At 33.7% G+C, this 19,506-nt stretch overlaps 1 protein-coding gene across 3 annotated transcripts in view; it reads right to left on the bottom strand.

Moving 5' to 3' along the window:
- Window positions 1–19,506, bottom strand: part of PMS1 (PMS1 homolog 1, mismatch repair system component) — a 67,713-nt gene that overhangs the window by 31,224 nt on the left and 16,983 nt on the right. For all 3 annotated transcript variants that reach the window (XM_074339178.2, XM_019740744.3, XM_088794533.1), the window contains 2 exons: window positions 17,378–17,480; window positions 12,522–12,685 (listed from right to left, as the gene is read on the bottom strand). In XM_074339178.2, coding sequence (XP_074195279.2) covers window positions 12,522–12,685; window positions 17,378–17,480 — 267 coding nt within the window. The remainder of the gene's footprint in view (window positions 1–12,521; window positions 12,686–17,377; window positions 17,481–19,506) is intronic.

The following is a 19,506-nucleotide window of genomic DNA, read 5'->3' as shown; positions in this document are numbered from 1 at the left end:
CTGCGATCAAATATGGATGTTAGAAAGAGCTTTTTGGACCCTGAGCACATTATGTTAGATGAGGTAAGCCAGAGAAAGACAAATACTGAATGATATCACTCATGTGTGGAATCTAAAGAGAAACTGATAGAAACAGAGAGTCAAATGGTGGTTATCAGGGTTGGGATCAGCGGATAGGACAGATGTTTAACAGCACAAACTTGCAACAAGTAGTGAAAACAGTCCTAGAGATCTTATGCACAGAATAGTGAATACAGACAATATTGTATTATAATCATCAAACTTGCTAAGAGCCTAGAACACAATTATTCTAACTACTGAAAAGAAATAATTATGTAATATGATAGAGGTGCTAATTATTGCTGCAGTAGCAATCATATTATAATATATAAATGTATCAAAGTAACATGCTGTACACCTTAAATTTACATAATGTTATATGTCAAGTATATTTCAGTTAAAAAAAAGAAAGATCTTTGGCAAGGATAATTTAGTGAGAATTGAAGCTAGAGGAACATGGATTTTTTTTTTTTTTTTAATGTGACTGTATTAATTTAACTCACAGATTCTCAGCTTTTACTGAGGACATGCAAAATGGATGAAGTTCTTCACAAAATATTCCCACAGGCACTGAGGACTATGTGTAATTCCTGGCACACTAGCTGTAATGCTACTGCTTTCTATTACACTCATAAAAATACAATGGCATGCAAGTAAGTATAAGTGGTATTTACATGACTATTCCTCTAAATATTTTATGGTAAATAACACTTGCAAACTTTGATACTTTATTAAGACTGTGGCTGAGAATCACTGGACTGGGTGAAAAAACTAAGCACATTGGCAAGAGGGAAAGAGAGCATAGAGACAGACTAAAAGGATATGAAATAGACTTGATGTGATGTGGTGACTAACTGGACGTGAAGAGGAAGAAAAGGAGAAGAATCAGGAATGTGACTGAGTCCCTGGTACCATGAACAGTGCCAGGCACCCAGTAAGGCCCAATAAACACAAATTTGTTGAAGAAATGAGCAAATGAAGATACATTTTTTGAGAAAAAAGTAACTCCAGTGGAGTTGAAAATTAGCTCTTTGTTTTCCAAGATTAAGACTGCTGGCTGCTACACCACTACACAGGTTAGAAATTATGTCTTTGTCCACTACTTCACATTAGGAAATACAAAGCAAACTTTTCTTTTTTCAAAAAATATAGTTTTATTGAGATATATTCATTCATACACCATTACAATTCACCCATTTTAAGTGTACTATTCAATGGTTTTTAGTGTATTTACAGAGTTGTACAACTATCACCACAATCTAATTTTAGAACAATTTTATCACTCAAAAAAAAATTAGCAGTTGTTCCCCATTACCTCCCATTTTCCCCCCAGGTAATCATGAGATTACTTTGTCTCTACAAATTTGCTACTTTGGGTATTTCATCATATAAATGGAACCATACAACATACAGTCTTTTGTAAGGGGCTTCTTTCACTTAGCACAATGTTTTCAAGGTTTATCCATGTTGTACCAGTATTTCATTCCTTTTTTAATGGATAAATAAAGATTTCATTGTATGGATATAGACATTTGAACTATCCACTCATCAGATAATGGACACTTGTGTTGTTTCCACTTTTTGGCTATTATGAATGACGCTGTTACGAACATTAATGTACAAATTTGCATTTCTTTTGTGTTTCTGTGTGTGTCTAAAAAGACCAATAAGTCAAGAAATGTTGGCTTCTGCTACTATGGCTGTTATTTTAAGCCAGCCAGGGACTGGTGACTTAAGGGACAATATTCAAAATAAGAAAAAGTAAGTAGAGTCCTGAATAATCTGCAACTGTATTGGAGCATGATACTTTATCACATTACTTTTAACTAAAAATATTTAAGTACTAAAAACTTACAAAAAATTTATCTCTTTAAAGCTATGCTAGCTCTCTGATTATATATACATTCATATATGTTTACATATATGAATGTATATATACAAAATATACTTAGAATAATGCAGTAACGAAAATATTTCCTTCAAGAAAACTTGTTTTAAAATCCCTGCACTGAATACAGCTATAAAGCCTGTGATACTTCTATGTAAACATCACATTGTTCTATTAGTGATCTGATGCCTAAGATATAAATCTTTGTTGATTAATGCGAAGGTGCTATTTTAGCTAGCATACAGAACTGTAAAAAGATCCCTTGAGGAAATGGGTTCTAAAAAAGCTATGAAACATGAAAACCATTAAATGTGAAAAAAATTTTTTTAAGTAGATACTGCTTGTAGTTCTGGAGCATTATTTCATACCAAGCAACTACTGCATGAGATCAAAGAGGCTAATTTAGAAGCATTTTCTAAACTAGCTACAGTTGGACTGGCAATAAATGATGAAGAGGTCTGCCAACAAATTAAATCTTCAGTATGAGGCAACTAAGATTCATTTTTAAAACAGGATCCATTATTAAAAAACTAAATAATAAAATGTGGTAATTAAAAATTAAGGAACCGGAAGACACTGAATTTTTAAATACTACATTTTTTGCAGCAAATACTTTTCAGTTTGCTTTCCCTACCACTTAATCAATCCTGTATTATTTTCTAAAACAGGTTTATCTTTTCACTTCCTGAAGTTTTTCATATATTTTGCCCTTAGGCCAAAAGCTTAACATGTGCTAAAAATACACACACATACCCCCTTATGTTTTCTATCTAGGTCACACAAAGTTGGAGCATCTGGATGTGCCAAGTAAGAATCTGACTCTCGTCAGTATGATGACAGTGCAAAAAACACCTCAATCAAAAATATATTATTACATGCACACCATGAAATTGATTGAAGTTAGCCAAATCTATCCTGTCGCTGTTTCTACTTCGTTGACATACTATTTGAAGGAAATGAAATTAGATGGAACACTCAGTATTTAATCAGTAAACCTCAATTGTGAAGGCAATCTGTGATAATGGGGAAAAGGAGGCTGCACACAGATGATAAACAATTAACTAAAAAATGTAATGCTAATAAGACTGCTTTAGCAAAAGAGGCTCCTTCATTAATATGAAATAAAAAGCATACATATTGGCCTAGAATGCAACCAAACTTTTCATGCAAATTATATGCACAGGTGTACTAAGAAGTTCACATTTTAATTTCTTAAAAGTCAGAAGTTTTAACTACTTCAAGGTCTTGCAATTTGATATAACTGATCTCTATTGCTATCTACTTCTGGATATGTATTTGTACTGATTCTGGTTCAGAAAAGGGTAGGGGAACAAACACAATATAGGAAAAGGTAATTCTTTTCCCCACACTGGTACTATGACAACAATATTAGCTATAGAAGCTTATCACTAAGACAATGCTAAATGTTTTGAATTCAGTATAAAATTATGGGTTATTCCATTACAGTATCAATACTATTGTTAAAGAACGTCACATTCTATTAACATAGTAAGTATTAATATGATTTAACCCATGTTAAGTAGCCTCAGATTTTAAAAAACAATTCCATCTTGGTAAAACACAGCACAATTGTTAATTTAAAATCTCTTATCCTTACTTTTACTCTGCTTAAATATTTATCTTATATTAATTTTTTGGAATAGAATACGCATTATTATTTCCCCTGAAAATTACAAAGAAATCAGCAACTTTTTCTCTGGGGGAAGTGTTGCTTGTAAGAACTAGGCTGATGAAAGACAAAAATGAGAACATTTTTTTCCACTCTACCTGTTCACATTTTGGTTTGTGAACTATGTAAAAGTATGATTTATTCAAAAAGTAAATAAATATTTAAAAACGTAGAGTTAATCTTTCCATAACTTTCAAAGGGATATTGTACACAGTCATCCTCCTGATCTTTAAAACAAGAAAGGTTATTTTCAATTGCTAATCAAATCTTGTATTACCTACGTCAGCAATATGTTTCTTGTTTAGATCCTCTTCTTCATGTTCTGTGCAACTACCTAGACTACTGAAGCAATATCTTCATTTACACTACTACTAAACATATTTTGGTCCATCCTCCAACTGCCATGAGAATTATCTTATTTTATTTTGTTAGTCTCCTACTGAAACACCTTATTTTGTTCCCTTTAGCCACCTGGCAAGAAGTCCACATTCCCATGTAAGCCACAAAAGGTACTTCAGAATGTGGACTCAAGCAACCTTTCCAGCCTCATCTCATACTTTCCTACACCGTTTTCAGCTTTCTCTGACTTCTGATCACTCCTTGCCCACCTAATGTTTCTCCAGAACCAGTTCTAAGGCCACCAGTTTAATAACTGCCTCCAGATTACCCATACTTTTCGATATGGTTTATAGAAAACTCTTCCGAATTAGCCTTTCTGATCAGCTCTTTAATCTTGTAACCCCAAGGCAATCATTACTTCCCCCCATATTTAACTTTACAGAAAAGTTTATTTGCAAATCAAGCTGCTATTGCTTTATAACAACATTTGATTTCAGCTTTTTCTCTGTATTCTCATTGAATAGAACATCTTATCCATTACACTGTTTTTCATGAGACTTTTTTTCTACAAACTTGTTCGTACTTCTCCCTAGTGCATTCTGAATGAAGCTACCCCAACCATCTCTTCTACAATCCAACTCTATCCTCCACATGGTTCTCTAGTTGTTCTCTTTTCAGATTAAGACCAATAATTGATAGAAAATCCACACAAAAGTCCAATAAGGAATCAGAGGACTTGAACAACACTATAGACCAAATACACCTGACAGACATACAAGTATACGCATACCAATCACTCCCCCATTAAGCAGCAAAATACACATTTTTCTCAAGCTCATAGGGATCCTTTGCCAAAAGAGATCATATTAGGTCCCAAAACAAGTCTTAACAAAGTTGAGACTGAAACATACCAAGTATTTTTTCTGACCATAATGGAATAGAATTAGTAATCAATAGCAGAAGGAAAACTGAAAAATTCAAATATGTAGAAATTAAATAACACACTGTTAAACAACCATTGAGTCAAAGGAGAAATCAAAAAAGGAAATTAGAAAATATTTCAAGATAAACAAAAATGAAAACACAACATTCCAAATCTTATGAGGTGCAGCAAAAGCAGTATGAACAGTGAAGTTCATAGCAATAAATGTCTACATTAAAAAAGTCAAATAAACAACCTAACTATATACCTCAAGGAACTAGAAAAAGGAACAACAAATTAAGCTCAAAGCTAGCAGAAGGAGGGAAATAACAAAGATTAGTGTATGGCAGAAATAAATAAAATAGAAAGTAGAGAGACAGAAAAACAATCAATAAAACTAAGAGTTGTTTTTTTCAAATGAAACAAAATCGAGAAACCCTCAGCTAAACTAAGAAAAAAAGACTCAAATAAAATTAGAAATAAAAGCATTACAACTATTAATACCACAGATATAAAAAGAATCATGAGACTGAACAATTATATGAATAATCATGAACAATTATAAGCCAACAAACTGGATAACCTAGAAGCAAAGGCTCGCTTCCTAGAAAAATACAACCTAACTAGTGTCACTGCTTATAGCCTCCTATAATTCTTCTCTGCACACCACTGCCAAACTATCAGAGGTTAACATCTTGATCAAGTAACTTCCCCAACCCAATTTTCTAAAAAAAAATTCACCTTAGCTCTCAAAACTCTTTATAATCTAGCCTTAAATTCTTTCAGAATTTATCTTCCTCTATTCCTTTGTATAAAATACCTACTCACTTAAATCAACTTATTCACTGACCTTAAATGTGCTCTGCACTTTCCTACCAACATCTCTTATGTTCATACTATTTCTCTTCCTAGAATGATCTTGATCCATTCATCCACATTGCCAAATTCTACTATAATAGAATCCCTCTATGATGCACCCACCTTGGGGGAGAGGGGGAGGTCCTAGGTGAGATCACTTTTAAAGGTTGTTCCTATTGTACTGAATCAATAACACTCACCTCCAAAGTGGCCAAAGTCAACCAACCCTTCCTCTTCTGTGAGCTTCTAGAAGTCCCCCAAAGGGGTTCATGATCCAGTAGTAACTGCATCACCTGGGGACTTATTGAAAATGTACAATCTCAGGCCCTCTCTGACCTACTGAATGAGAATCTGCACTTTTAACAAGATTTTCAGGTAATCTGAATGCATATTAAAGTTTGTTTAAAGCACTGATGTAGGCGACCAGGATATAAAACGGACTAGAGAAACACAGTATGAATACCAGGAAGCACTAAGATTGGTGATCATGAATTTAAAGTGGTAGGTACTAGTCAGGAGGGGTGTGTGTTTTCTTCCAGCCATATTCAGTTTTACTGGTTCAGGCACCAATAAGACAAAGAGATGGATTTCACCAGGATTTTGTTAGTCAAACAAATACTGTTAAGTGAGAGAGGAGAAAGAAAATTGAAGTAGTGTCCAAGGAAAGAATAATTATGGACCATGTAATTTAAGCAGGGGAAGGAGGGAATTGAGGACATCAGGGACCAAAAAATAGTTAAAAGGCAGTAGGATCAAGGATCAAAGGTCCAATAGAGGGTAAGGATTGTAAGGGACTAAGCTGGAAAGACAGAGAGTGAAATACTTAACCTGACATTATGGAGGAAGTGCAGTTTTTGGCAATGACAAAGTCTACAGTTTAGCCCCTGGAATTAATGGCTGAGGAATGAATGGCAGGGTGGTGAATAAAATCACTGGAGAAAAGGAGTAAAAGATCTGAGAATCTAGGAAAGCTACCTATGGGAATACTAAATTCACCAGAGTGATAGTGATCCAGGAGTCTAAAGAGCAAGAGTCAAAGGTGAGGGATATTTTTAGAATGGAGAAAAGGAATGGTCTGGAAGTGGCAATGAGGCACAATGATGTGAGAACTAGGGGAGGGAAATTAGTCACCATTTGAAAGGGCTGCAGGGGATACAGGGTTCTCAGGGACAGCCAGGTTTTAGAGCAAGGTGATCAAAGAAAAGGCTAAAAACACAGGAGATTTTACTTGACTGATCATGAAGTGGGGCATTTTAGGAGATGGGGATGTGTGAGAGTTAGAAAAGGCAATGATTTGTATGAGAATAAGAGTCCAGGGGGATAAGGATGATTTGAGGCCCAGGCTTCTGTTGATAGACATAAATAGGAATAAAAATAGAATGAGATTAGGGTTGACAGTCTTAAAGCAGCTCACAGTTTTACAGTCTTGCCTTGACTGTGAGAGTTCTGGGAATCCCATCTGACACCTGCAAATGGAGGCATGGAGAAGAGAGGGGTGGTCTTATTCTGAGAGCAAAGGCTCTCGGAACACATCCACCATGAAGTTACACCTAACTATTCTAGCCTGAAGTAAACATTCCTGCCTGAAGTAAACATTCCTTCCTCCCAATTTCTATAGTATTTATCAATATCATTCAACAATCACTGAACAAGTTTTCATTCTTATTTTCATCTATTTAAATGTTCATACACTTTCACATCTACCTCCTTACACTGTCAGCTCTTTCCAAGTGCAAGCCATCACATAACTATGCCAGAGCACCTATTCAAAGCCCTGTGTCTAGCAGCTGTGAAGAAGCCATAGCAAAGGAGAATGAAAGTTGCATTTAACTTAAGAGATGTGAACTTTAGTTCATCCTCTGCTATATTCAACATTTAAGTTATTGGGTAATTCACCCAAACTCTTGGGGTCACATGAAGATGAAATGGGAAGGGACCAGAATAAAAATACTCTATTTGCTAAAAGATTTGGGTATGACAAAAAAAGATTTTCAGTGGTCCTTCCCAGATGTAAAGATCTAGGAATCTTTATACCTTCTATTATTTTATGATTTGATATATGAATCATCTCATTAGAACCTCTAAGTGACAGAAATGTGAAATTCCAATTTGTAAGAAACATATGGAATTGCCCAAGATATATGCACACATCCTTAAAAATTAAAGAGTTTTAGAATTAAAAAGGGTCTTAGAGATCATTTAATCAACTTTTATTAGCCTAAGCTCAAAAAGCAAGATTTGTGCAGAATTCTCTGGGTATTACTGAACAGAAGCGAAATCTATTGTGCTAAAGTAGAGAAATGTATTAGGATAAATACTAAGTATATAAAATGTATTTGGTTAGAGGACCTGTAAAGGAATAATTATATGGTTTATTTAAATAGGTTAGCAGAGACAAGATATATTCATGGCTCTTAAGAGACTGTGTCCCTGTCTAGTGTTTCCTCCCATTATGCCATCCATGCAAAGCTTTTATGTTTTTCCTGACTAGTTCTAATGAAGACATTATTGGTGACTGAGATGCTAGGCAAGTAAATAAACTAGAATAGTATATATAACTACAAGTGAGAATATACTCTGTAAAAATCTAAGAGGTCACTGGAAAATCCAAAAGGATGACACCTCAAAAATGGATTCATTATATGAGTATGAACTAATACTATGAGGAAGGTTTGAAAGAGGCCAGAGTGTTCACAACTGGTGCTTTATTAATTTATGTATTTTGATTTTAGCACTACCTACATAATTCATTTAGTATTCTACTCCGCGCTTTGTACTGAGTACACATTAAGGGAATACAGATAAGTAAGATGCAGCCCTCCCTCACAAAAGAGGCTTGTTGATAAGGGGAGACAGAATGCAAATCGTTGCCAACAAATTAAAAATTACATGACAGAAATGCAGAAAATGTTATGGAGAAAGTTAAGAAGTAACTAAGTTTTGCTGGGGGATAGGGAAAGTCTTCAGAGATTTCTATAATAGTGTGGATAAACATCAAACTCAGAAACCAACTACGTTAAAATTTGATTGATATATTCTCTCATCTCTACTATATTTCATAGAAGTTAGGTGAAAAGTAAAATAAATTAATATAACAAAGAAAACATGAGAACCATTTAAAAAATTTAGTTATGAATTTTCAAGTAGCAAAACAAAACTTGAACCAACCAATCATAATTGATAATCAGCTCCAAGCTAACTTTAAAATATATCTGAAGAGACATCCACCTCCATTAATTAAAAAAGAAACAAAAACAAAATCCACTCAAACTTTCAAGGTTTGAACTGGCAGAATAATTTCTTCGTAAGGAAGAAACAGTGGAACCACAGTCCTAAACTGGAATTTATCTTTCACTATCCTGCCTCCACAACCCTGCCCAGGATGGGGGAAGGAGAGGATGACCCTTTTAACATTGGGCCAACTGTTAGCAAAAGACTTTTTCTTGATTTCTCATAGCACAACTGAAACAAAACTGGGACATTCCAAAATTTTGGAGTAAAAGGTTAAAAGATTCAAAGAAGAATAAAATGAACAAAGAGAGTATCATGAATGTATGGGACACATATTACAAGCTAGCACTTACTTATCTTTGATTTATAATCCCATAAATGTGTCCCTTCTTTCTCATTCTTGGTCAAACCCTGCTCCTCCGTCCCACCCCCCAATCTTTGGCCACCACCACAAGAGTACCCTCCTAGAGACTCAGAAAACTACATCAAAAGAAGGCACTACCACTCTCACTACAAAATCCCCATTGCCAGTTTTCTGGGTTTCTGTTCCTGGTTAAGGCCCTGCCTCTTCCCAGATTGACTGAAACCAGAGAGATTCAACTCATCAAAGCTGTGTCATTGTTCTGTCAGATCTCAATAGTAAACAAACTGATCCCAACAAGCCTTAACACTCATGTGACATGGAAGTCGGGCATGGGGGAAGTCATTCCTTCAACTACTCTCTCTCTCTTTAGTACCAGTTAAAACTTTCTTATATCAATATTCAATTTACCTTTGCAATATCAGTGGGTTTCTAATTATGAAGACAAAACTCAATTCAAAACAATTTTTAAAACCACACACAATATTTTTGGCAAAAGAAAATATTCACAAAAATCAACAAGTATGAAGTATGAAAGTATCTCATTTGAAATCATAACATTCATGTGTTGAACTAGTGATTTACAAAATTACTCATGTACACATGAAACATCTAAGAACACTAAATTGGTTTCAGATATCATACTGAGAAAAACATGATTATGGGAAATAACTATAAATGAAAACGTATACAGCAGGACTTCACAGGAATTCAGTTATTACAACTAAAGCTGAAAACTGTAGTGCTCATCCTAAGGAATGGCTCTAGCATTTCTGCAAATAATATCTACTTTAAATAAACTCACTGAATCATCCACTTGCAAATTATTTCCCTTTGGCTGTCTCATTATTCAGTATGCTTTCAAGGAACATGATGATGAAAGAAGAAAAATACCTCTTTCTAACATAACCATACTGGCAAGAACATCAACATTATCAGTATTCAAAGAATGTCTTGGCAGGTTAAACCTTCATAAAAAGAAGGAACGCTATCTAATCCAAGATGTCAAAATAGCAATAGTACTTCTCATATTATGTTCAATGTAATTGTTTGTTTCTACTGCAGAAAAAAATTTCAAAAAAAGAAAAGACGCTGATATTGTCGTTTTAATTTTAAGCAAAGGCAAAAGTATTTTTCAGAAAAGCACATGAAGAATAAAAGAAAGCATGTTTAAAAGAAAAAGGCTAAGGCCAGAATTGTATTCAATGTCTAAAAAGACTTATGATAATGTGTCAGTGCTATTTTGGAAAGTTTACAATAAATTTTAACATCTGAGGCACAATAACACTATTAAGAAATAAAAAAGTTGAAAAATAATTTGTACTAAGAGAAAAAAGCTTGAAGGTAGATTGCTTGTTCTACTTCAGTCCGTGATTTCTTTGTGTAGTAATAGCTAGTACCTAAATTTTACTCTAAGACTTGATAATCTTACATTACTTTCATGGTATAACACGCTCAGCATACTCTCCAGGATCTGAACTGCAACTGAAATTGCTGAAGGCCATCAAGGGATGTGTGTTTGCTCAATATAAATTCAGATACAGTGTCCTCCAAAAATATAATAAAATGCTATTACAAAATACTACTTTCCATTCTCAAAAGAAAATGCCTACCACTGATGATGATCTTGGTTGCGAAAATTGTATATAAACTTATCCAAAGCTTACAAGTACATATATATGATTTTAAATATTCATTTCCATCACATGAGGCAACAATCTTGTTTAATTCTTCCATTATGTTTTCCCTTACTCAACATTTTTCTCTGTAGTTGTACTCACTTTTCTTTTATAAATACGTAGTTCCTATCTTCCTATTTTTATCTTTTTCATCTGTATTCCCTTCCTGATCATTTCTTTTGTCCTTGATCTTTTCCTAACTTGGTTATATTCAACTTTTAATTATTAACTGTCCTTTGGATCAAGAGGTCACAGGGTTATTTATATTAGTAGGATGAGCCTCCATCCATCAACATCCTGCAGAATCATAGCATGGTGGAGCTGGAAGGGATCTCAAGGTATCATTTGGTTGAGCTCTATGCCAGCATGAACAGGTGGCTGACTCCTCTAATGTTTTTCTTCCTTTTTTTTTTTAAGATGACCAAAGAGTTTGATTATAAATATTCCACCATAGCTTGGTTTAATACAAAATTTTCTTAACAAGAAAAAGAAAACTGGATAAAAAAAGGTTCTGACCTCAACACTATTACTTACTATAAAATATAATTCCTTTGATCACTCTGAGCTTCAATTTTGACACACAAATAGAAACAACGTTGTCTAACTCATAAAGTTATTGTAAGTGCTCTGAAACCTGGAAAAGAACCATACAAATGTAATGTAGTGTTAAAATGGAAAGCAACACAGTAGAGTGTAAAGAATCTGCACTCTGAAAGCATGCTAAGTTGCAAATCCCATGGAACAATTTACTAGCTGTGCAACATGAAGTAAAGTACTAAACCTCCCTGAGTTAAGGTCAAAGAACTGCAAAACTGATATGTCTACCTCACTTGATTGTTGCTGTGGATCATAGAAGCTTATTGCACCTAGCGGTCTTGGCATTGTGTAGGCCCCCAATAAATGTGAATTCCTTACTCCCCATCAGTTTTTCACATTTCTGCTGTGTGGTTCTGCTCTCCCTCCATTAAATATTTCAAAATGCATATGTGAACTTCTATGAAAAACAAAATAATCAGAAAATACGTAAACCTTCCTTTCCCCTAGGATTCATCAAGCAACAAGAATTCCATACCAGCCCTACTTTTAAAAATGGAAAAAAATGAGGTAGCCTTTCCTTTAAAAAAACAAACAAAAAATTATTCCAAAAAAAAAACTGTTTAGAATAGAAGGTGGAAAATGTCAATTGTGAATTCTATAAAGGAAAAGAACAAGTCTTTATTTATCTCCATATTTAGGAAGCACTAAACATTTCTTGGATGGAAAAGTCTGTTGGTAAAATTACTGATCTTAGAAATTAAAAAATGAAAGTTTAATGAGATTTCATACATATATTAGGTAACAAAGTAAAGATACTCTTTATATAATAAAGATTAAACTAAAAAAATGGAGACAAATTTTTGAAGAAGACTCTTTACATGTCTGATTTAGATAAAATACATTGTCCCTTTACATCATATACCAAAACAATCATATAAAAGTACAATAATGCTTACCTTGTTATGTATAAAAAGAATCCTTAAGTCAGGTTTAAGTATACCATAGCTTATAAGGAGATCGTGGACCTTTTTTATTTCATCTTTACATTTTTTAGCAGTTGAATAAAATTGCTTTCTTACAGGTAGATTCTTAAACAATCTTAAAACAGCTACAGTTGTACCTGTTGGCAAGTAAGAAGAAAGCATATTTAGATGTGGAAGGAACTTCAGATCTTCACGTCCTTCTATCACTGAAGTCCAGTCTTCCTTCACCTCTGGGAACCCAAAAAAGACTCAACTTTGCAAGACATTCTAATCCTGTGCTAGACTGCTCTATTTGTAATAGGACCAACATGCTAAGTATGATCTTTTCTTCTACGTGGTCTAAATAAGAATAATTTTATTAATATTTCTATGACTGCAGAGAAACATGGGCTCTCCAGAATGTAGTAATTCTGCTGATATTCAAACCACCTAGGAATGATTCTTATTCTACACTTTAAGGCTATATAGCATATGTGATAACCTTAATTATTCCACTAAAATGTCTTATCTGAACTATCTAATTACTTGGTTTAATATACCCTCATCTTCTGAACAACAACAAAAATTCAAGACAGAATAATCTTACAAAAGGTCCTTTTTTAATTGTCAATTTATTTAACTAAAAAGTTGACTAAATATAAAATTATAGTGCTTAAGTGTCAGGTTAATAGTCAGCTTTTGTTAAAAAAAAACACATGAACTTCGGACCACCTTTTCCTCTAAATTCTTTAACACAGCAATTGTTTTAAAAGTTCTTATCTGCTAATTCAAGTATCTGGGTTATCTGTGAGTTTGCTTTTATCAACTATTTTTTCTATTGATTACGGATCCCATTTTCCTTTCATCTCTCTTAATATTCTTATTTTTGCAAGACACTGTATATAAAAGAACAATAGATACTAAAGTAGATAATACTTTTCCCCACAGAAGGCACTTCATTTCCTCTGCTGAGCAACTAGAATGAAGAGTGCATAACTCTTCACTATAATCAGGAGTTTATCTGGGTTGGAACTGAGTTGCCCCTTGATTTAGTTCCAGTTCACTGCCAGTTTGAAATATCTTGAGAATGGAAATAGGTCTCTTCCTCTGCAATGCTTTGGGATCTAAGCACTGCAAGACTTGAAGATCTTTCTTCCTCTCTCTAGCTCAGTCCCAACTATCCTCATCACTGTTTTTCACTAAAGTTCTCATGAGATTTGGCATCTAGGGTGAACTAGCTCTGTGTTTGAGGATCCCATCTTCCAGTCTCTCAAGACAGCTGACATGTGACTATTAAAAGTTCAGCCGGTTTCTCCTAGGGCCATAGAAGAGCCCTTGCCTGTGGTAGGCTTGCTCCTTGGCCCACTATGCCTCCAGACTCAGTTAATGCTCCCAGGGATGCAAGCGGCCACGATCTCTTCTTGTCTAGGAAAGGGTCAACTCTTGAACTTAATTCACTTCAATTTCTTTGTGACATTTTCCTTCAATGGGCTTAAAAAAAAACAAAAAACAAGCTTTTAAAATTGTGTGTTTTTCCCCTCCTTGCTACATAGAGTTCTGGAAATCATCTACATCCATCATTCTCTTGTTGAAAGGTGACACTCCTACCCCTTCTCACCTACCATTTTCAAACTCAAATGTTCCTTTCTGAAAAATTCGCTAACCTTTCTCTTAGCAGCTGGTGGCTTCTTTTTACTGTCATTACTTATTTGCTCATCAGTGTTCTCCACTAGCCTGTGACAAATATAATGGCATATACTGTAGTTATGAACAGACAGTGGGAAGGAAGGCAGGCAGAAATCAGTAGGGCAAAATATAAATGTGTTCACGAAAGAAAAGATATACATTGATTCTTAAATATATGTCATGCATCAAAGACCACACTATACCTAATCCATTTACTAATCGATAAATAATTGCTTCAGCAGCTAAAAATATTCTCTCAGAGTAAATTGAAAATTACCAGTAAGCCAAGACTTATACACGTTTGAATAAAACTTAAAGATGGAAAACTTTGCTGATTCCAAATGAAATGTGTATCCTTAAAAAAAAGTACCAAGGAATATTGGCCAATAGGAGGCCCCAGTATACTATCATATTTTACAAGAGAACTGCTCAGCTCTCTAACATTAGCACATTCTACAAACACCAGAATTAAACTGAAGTCTTGTAATACGCTCCCTGTTATATTTTTACATGACCCTATGTTATGCCATTTAAAGGCAGCTATTTATATTCCTAATGTAAAGAGGAATGGTTGCTTGAAATATCAAAGTTTTCTTAAACTATTGAATGAATAAAGTTCCATTATCAAGATGAAAAAATTCTTTCAATACAGGCACAATCACACATAGCAGTTATTTATAAAGAACATGATGTTCTGCTCTAATAACAGGGTAGGGAAAGGAAATACCCAGATCAGAGTACTTTAAATATACTACTTTTGATATCTGAGAAATTCCTAACAGAAGTACTAGGAGGTATTAAAAGAATCTGTCCAGGAGGATAAATTGATTTAGAAAGCTTAATACTGATTACCCAGAGTAAAGGGAATAATAAAGATGAGCAACACCAACAGAAAAGACTAAAACAAATAATTTCGTCAGGGTTTTTGGTAAAAGAATGTAAAAGCTGGAGATTTTTACATTTCTTGTTAAATTTTTTAATTATTTTAAAATATAAGTAAACAGAAGGGTAATTTAAAATGACATACTGTTAAACAGACAAATCATTTTTAACGGCTAAATTAATCCGTAAAACAAATACCTGTGCTAGTAAAAACCAGAACTGGAATTTCCAGTAAACTATTTATAAACATTTTAGAATATGGTTTTTAAAGGGTAACAAACTTTGCAATGTCTGAAGATTTTGTTATACTAAGTTGTCCCTGCACCCACAGTTAGGCTACCTTCAGGTGCCATCCTATCAGATCATATGAGGAGTGACTGCTAAGTAAAGATGCTCACACCACAGCAGAAATTAATCTACAAGAACCCTAAATGCACAGGTATTAATTAAGATGGTTGAACTGTAGTTTTATCTTACACAGAAAATATTTAAATGGAAGCTGAATGACAGCTGGTGGTGAAATGTGAGTCTGTGATTCAATCACTCAAAAACTATCAGCACTAAGGCAATATGAATGTAAAATGCTTTTCAAAGTGTTTGTGGATTTCTATAGTATGTCCACCTAGAGCAATTTGAAACTAAGAGCTTAATTTTTGGTTGTTTACCTAGCCAATCAACTGTAATTAGGAGAAAAAAGTGAATTACAACAGGCAATTACTACTAGTTTAGCAACCAGTGGCTTTCCAAGTATGTTGCTTCTTAAGGTAAAAAGAATATTGCTAAAGAAAATAAGGTTAGTTTACTGACTGTAGAAATTCCAATAAGAAACGAAAAATCAATCATCAAATGGGCAAAGATCAGAAGGATTCCATATTTAAGAACTGTTATTTCATAGTTCTCATGGAGATGAATAGAGAAAAGCATGAGAAGTATGAGTGATGCAAAACCATTGGCCATCCAGATTAGACCGGTTACTAAGATAAAAATAAATACATTTAAGTTTTATAAGGTGACTAGATTACTTCAAAGTACTCTACTGGATAGGCACTCAAATATCTCCTAATGGTTTCCTAATTTGAACTCCTAAGAACTGGGGTCAGAGCATTTCTGGAGAGGGACCATATTTAAAAAGGCCTTCTCTTTGTTCTAACCTTTCACACATTAAAAAAAAAAATCACAATCTATTATTTTAAATAAAATATGTACAATATTATTATACACTAAATTAAACAGTAATTAGATTAGCTCATTTTTATTAACTGGATAAATAAGGAAAAATGTTAAATCTGTTTTCTTAGGAGTTTCTATTAATCCTTTCCCCTATGTAGATACAAAAATACTAATTCTTAATGGGCAATAAGTAATCAGTAACTAACTGGAGGTTTATCAAAAAAGAGAGAGGATTTGGCATTAGTATTAAGACACAAGGAAACAAATTTCAATGAAGGTAAGTCATTTGAAAAAAATAAATCCAATAATTTCATACATAAATCCCTTTTCAGATCTAATAATTCTTTTGAACATGACTTTAAAGAGGTCATACCTTTAATAGTCTCTCAACTTTAAACATCCCATCACCAGAAGTTAGCAGTATAAAAAAGATTAAAGGAGATATGTGAAACTCAAACCCGGAGAGATTTATTTCCCCCTTTAGAAATAAATAGTAGAGAAACTTAGAAATATAAGATGTCAGTTAAAATGTAATAAAATTACTTCATGTATAAAACCACTAAAGAACTAAATGACAAATAGCAATAATAATGTATTTATTCACTGCAAACAATACAGAAAGGAAGGTGGTAGGTTAGAGTATTAGATGAAATATTAGCAATGAGTTAACAGTTGAAACTGAGTGGATATTCTATCCACTTGTGTGCATGTTTGAAGTTTTCAATAAATAAATAAATGAATAAATAAATACATTTTAAATTATTTACTTAATCATAGTATCTTGATGGTGTGATGTATTGCAATGATAAGCAAATCAATGTTTTAGGCATTTCAGTAAAATATTATCCTTCATATATCAAGAAGACACTAGTAATCCATAATGCTCTTACAGTTTTTACAGAGTAACTAATCCATGTTGTCCAGTCTTTCACAGTTCCTCTTGAGAACAACTCTTAAGTATTTAAGAGACTGTTGGCTAGAGTACAGGCTGAATGTTCACTTGGCAGTTAACTAGCTATGACCAGGACCAAGCCCAAAGCAATGTATTTGAATTTAAGGAGTAAGAGTTTTGAAATCAACTATTAAAGAATGCTACTAAGCTATTCTCTTACCTTGTCCAAGATGTGAAGGTTTTTGAGAAATTATGTGGCCACTGCTATCTAAAACATACTGGGTGCTAAAATTATCAGTAGCTGTCCTGGTTGTAATTAAAACCTGGAATAAAAAAAATTCTAATAAAATTACAATTTTAGATACTGCAGAGGGCTCTTTATCAAATCAGATTTAAAATAATTATCATATATTTACTTAACATTGAAAAATTTTACTTAATAAAGTCTCATGACCAGTTCTCTTATAATATTCCTTAGAGTTATACTAATAAGCAGCAAGTCGGTTTTTTAATGTTAAATTACTGATTTTCCATTTTGAGTATTTTACTCTAAGTAAAACACTCACATATTAATCAGTATATCTGAAATGGCTATTTTTATTATATGTATTATACAACTTACATTTGTAAAATCAAATACTTCAACTGCTTTAGGAAAGTTTGCTCCCTAACAGACTATTCTCAAAAATTTATTGCTAAATAATCCTTTTGTAAAATGGTAACTCCCTCCTACTTTTATATGCTATATAAAACTGCACTTCTGTATTTCAAGTTAATGGTTTAAAAGAATAAAAACATAAATCATACACATACATATATATGGCCATTTTTCTTCTTTTTTTTTAAATTAAATTTATTGGGGTGACAATGGTTAGTAAAATTACACAGGTTATAGGTTTCAAGTGTACAATTCTATAATACATCATTTATATATCACATTGTGTGCCCAGTCATTTCTCCTTCCAATTTTTTCTTAAACCACGCTTTGAACTCACTATTTAAATGTAAAATTTTTATTAATTAAAAAATGTTTAGCATTAAAACATGTAAGAATTAAGAAAGGATTTCATTCAGCATGAAATATTTCCTAAGATGTGAATCATAGAAATATAAACTTAAGAAGGTCTGCACTCTTTTGAGCTACCCTCTCCCTCAGCTTCCTGTTTACCTATCTCGTGAGATTAGTAGGAGAGTATAACAATAGTAAACCCACACCCTTGCAAGAAAATACCACAGGTGGGGAGTGGGGATACTGGCAAAGAAAGCAGGGTGGACTCAGAAAAGCGTAGCTCCTCACACTTCAGAGAACAATGCCCACCCAAAACTGGAAGCAATCTTTCTTGGCCATCCTTGGACTGAGCAGAGTTGACTATTTTAAAATAAATCTATATAATTTAAGAAGAATCTGCAAAGATCCAGTTCCACTGCTGGAACTCAATTAGGTCCAGCTGAGTCAACATTTGATGGTCCTATCACCCTGTCTTAACCATGCACGGATTTACTGGATGTCATATGGCTCTGTGGAACACGTGGGAACCATACAGGGAATAATGGATTCACACGAAAAAGCATGGCTTCTTTAGCTCACAGTGTTTCCGCGAAAATAAGACTGGGTCTTATATTAATTTTTGCTCCAAAAGACGCATTAGGACTTATGTTCAGGGGATGTCATCCTAAAAAATCATGCTAGGGCTTATTTTCCGGTTAGGTCTTATTTTCAGGGAAACACGGTAGTAGAGTCTGTTAGATTCTTTCTGAGGGGAACGTCCATAAAATCCTTATTAGGGGCACTGCTTCAAGATGATATTTCTGTAATAACTATTCTTCAGTACTCTCAAGTGATTATTTTCCTTCTTCCAAAAATATATACTATGGTTCAAAAGTTGTGTGATTTAAAATGTTTCCTGACAATTAATCTTAATCTTCCCTGCTACATCACAATTCTATTGTGTTCAATAGTGACTTCTTCTAATAATGTTTGTTCAAAACAAAGAGGACAGATTGCTAGAGATTTCCTTTCTTGTCTCTAATTTTGCTATGATTGTCCCTTTAAAAACAATTCTACATTTAACCAACCACTTCTCCAAAATGCCAAGGTCAACTGAATTCTATTTCTATTCTCCAAAGAACTAGCCACCTGACCTAAAGTTGGTGTCACTAAGCAAAGGCGGCCCTGGAACTCTGAGTTCTAGTACTAACGCTGCCAGTCGCTTGCTAGATGGTCCTGAATAAATGATTACACTATAAGCTTTAAGGGGAGGGTGATGATAAGATGAAGATGATACTAATACTTTATAGTGTTACATGGGTTTTTGCTTTAACTATGTCATAGCACTTCACAAATATAAA

The sequence above is a fragment of the Rhinolophus sinicus genome, chromosome 17 (genome assembly GCF_057876585.1).
Source record: "Rhinolophus sinicus isolate RSI-liver-muscle chromosome 17, RSI-T2T, whole genome shotgun sequence".
NCBI lineage: Eukaryota > Metazoa > Chordata > Mammalia > Chiroptera > Rhinolophidae > Rhinolophus > Rhinolophus sinicus.
This window is presented reverse-complemented; position numbering and strand designations above follow the sequence as displayed.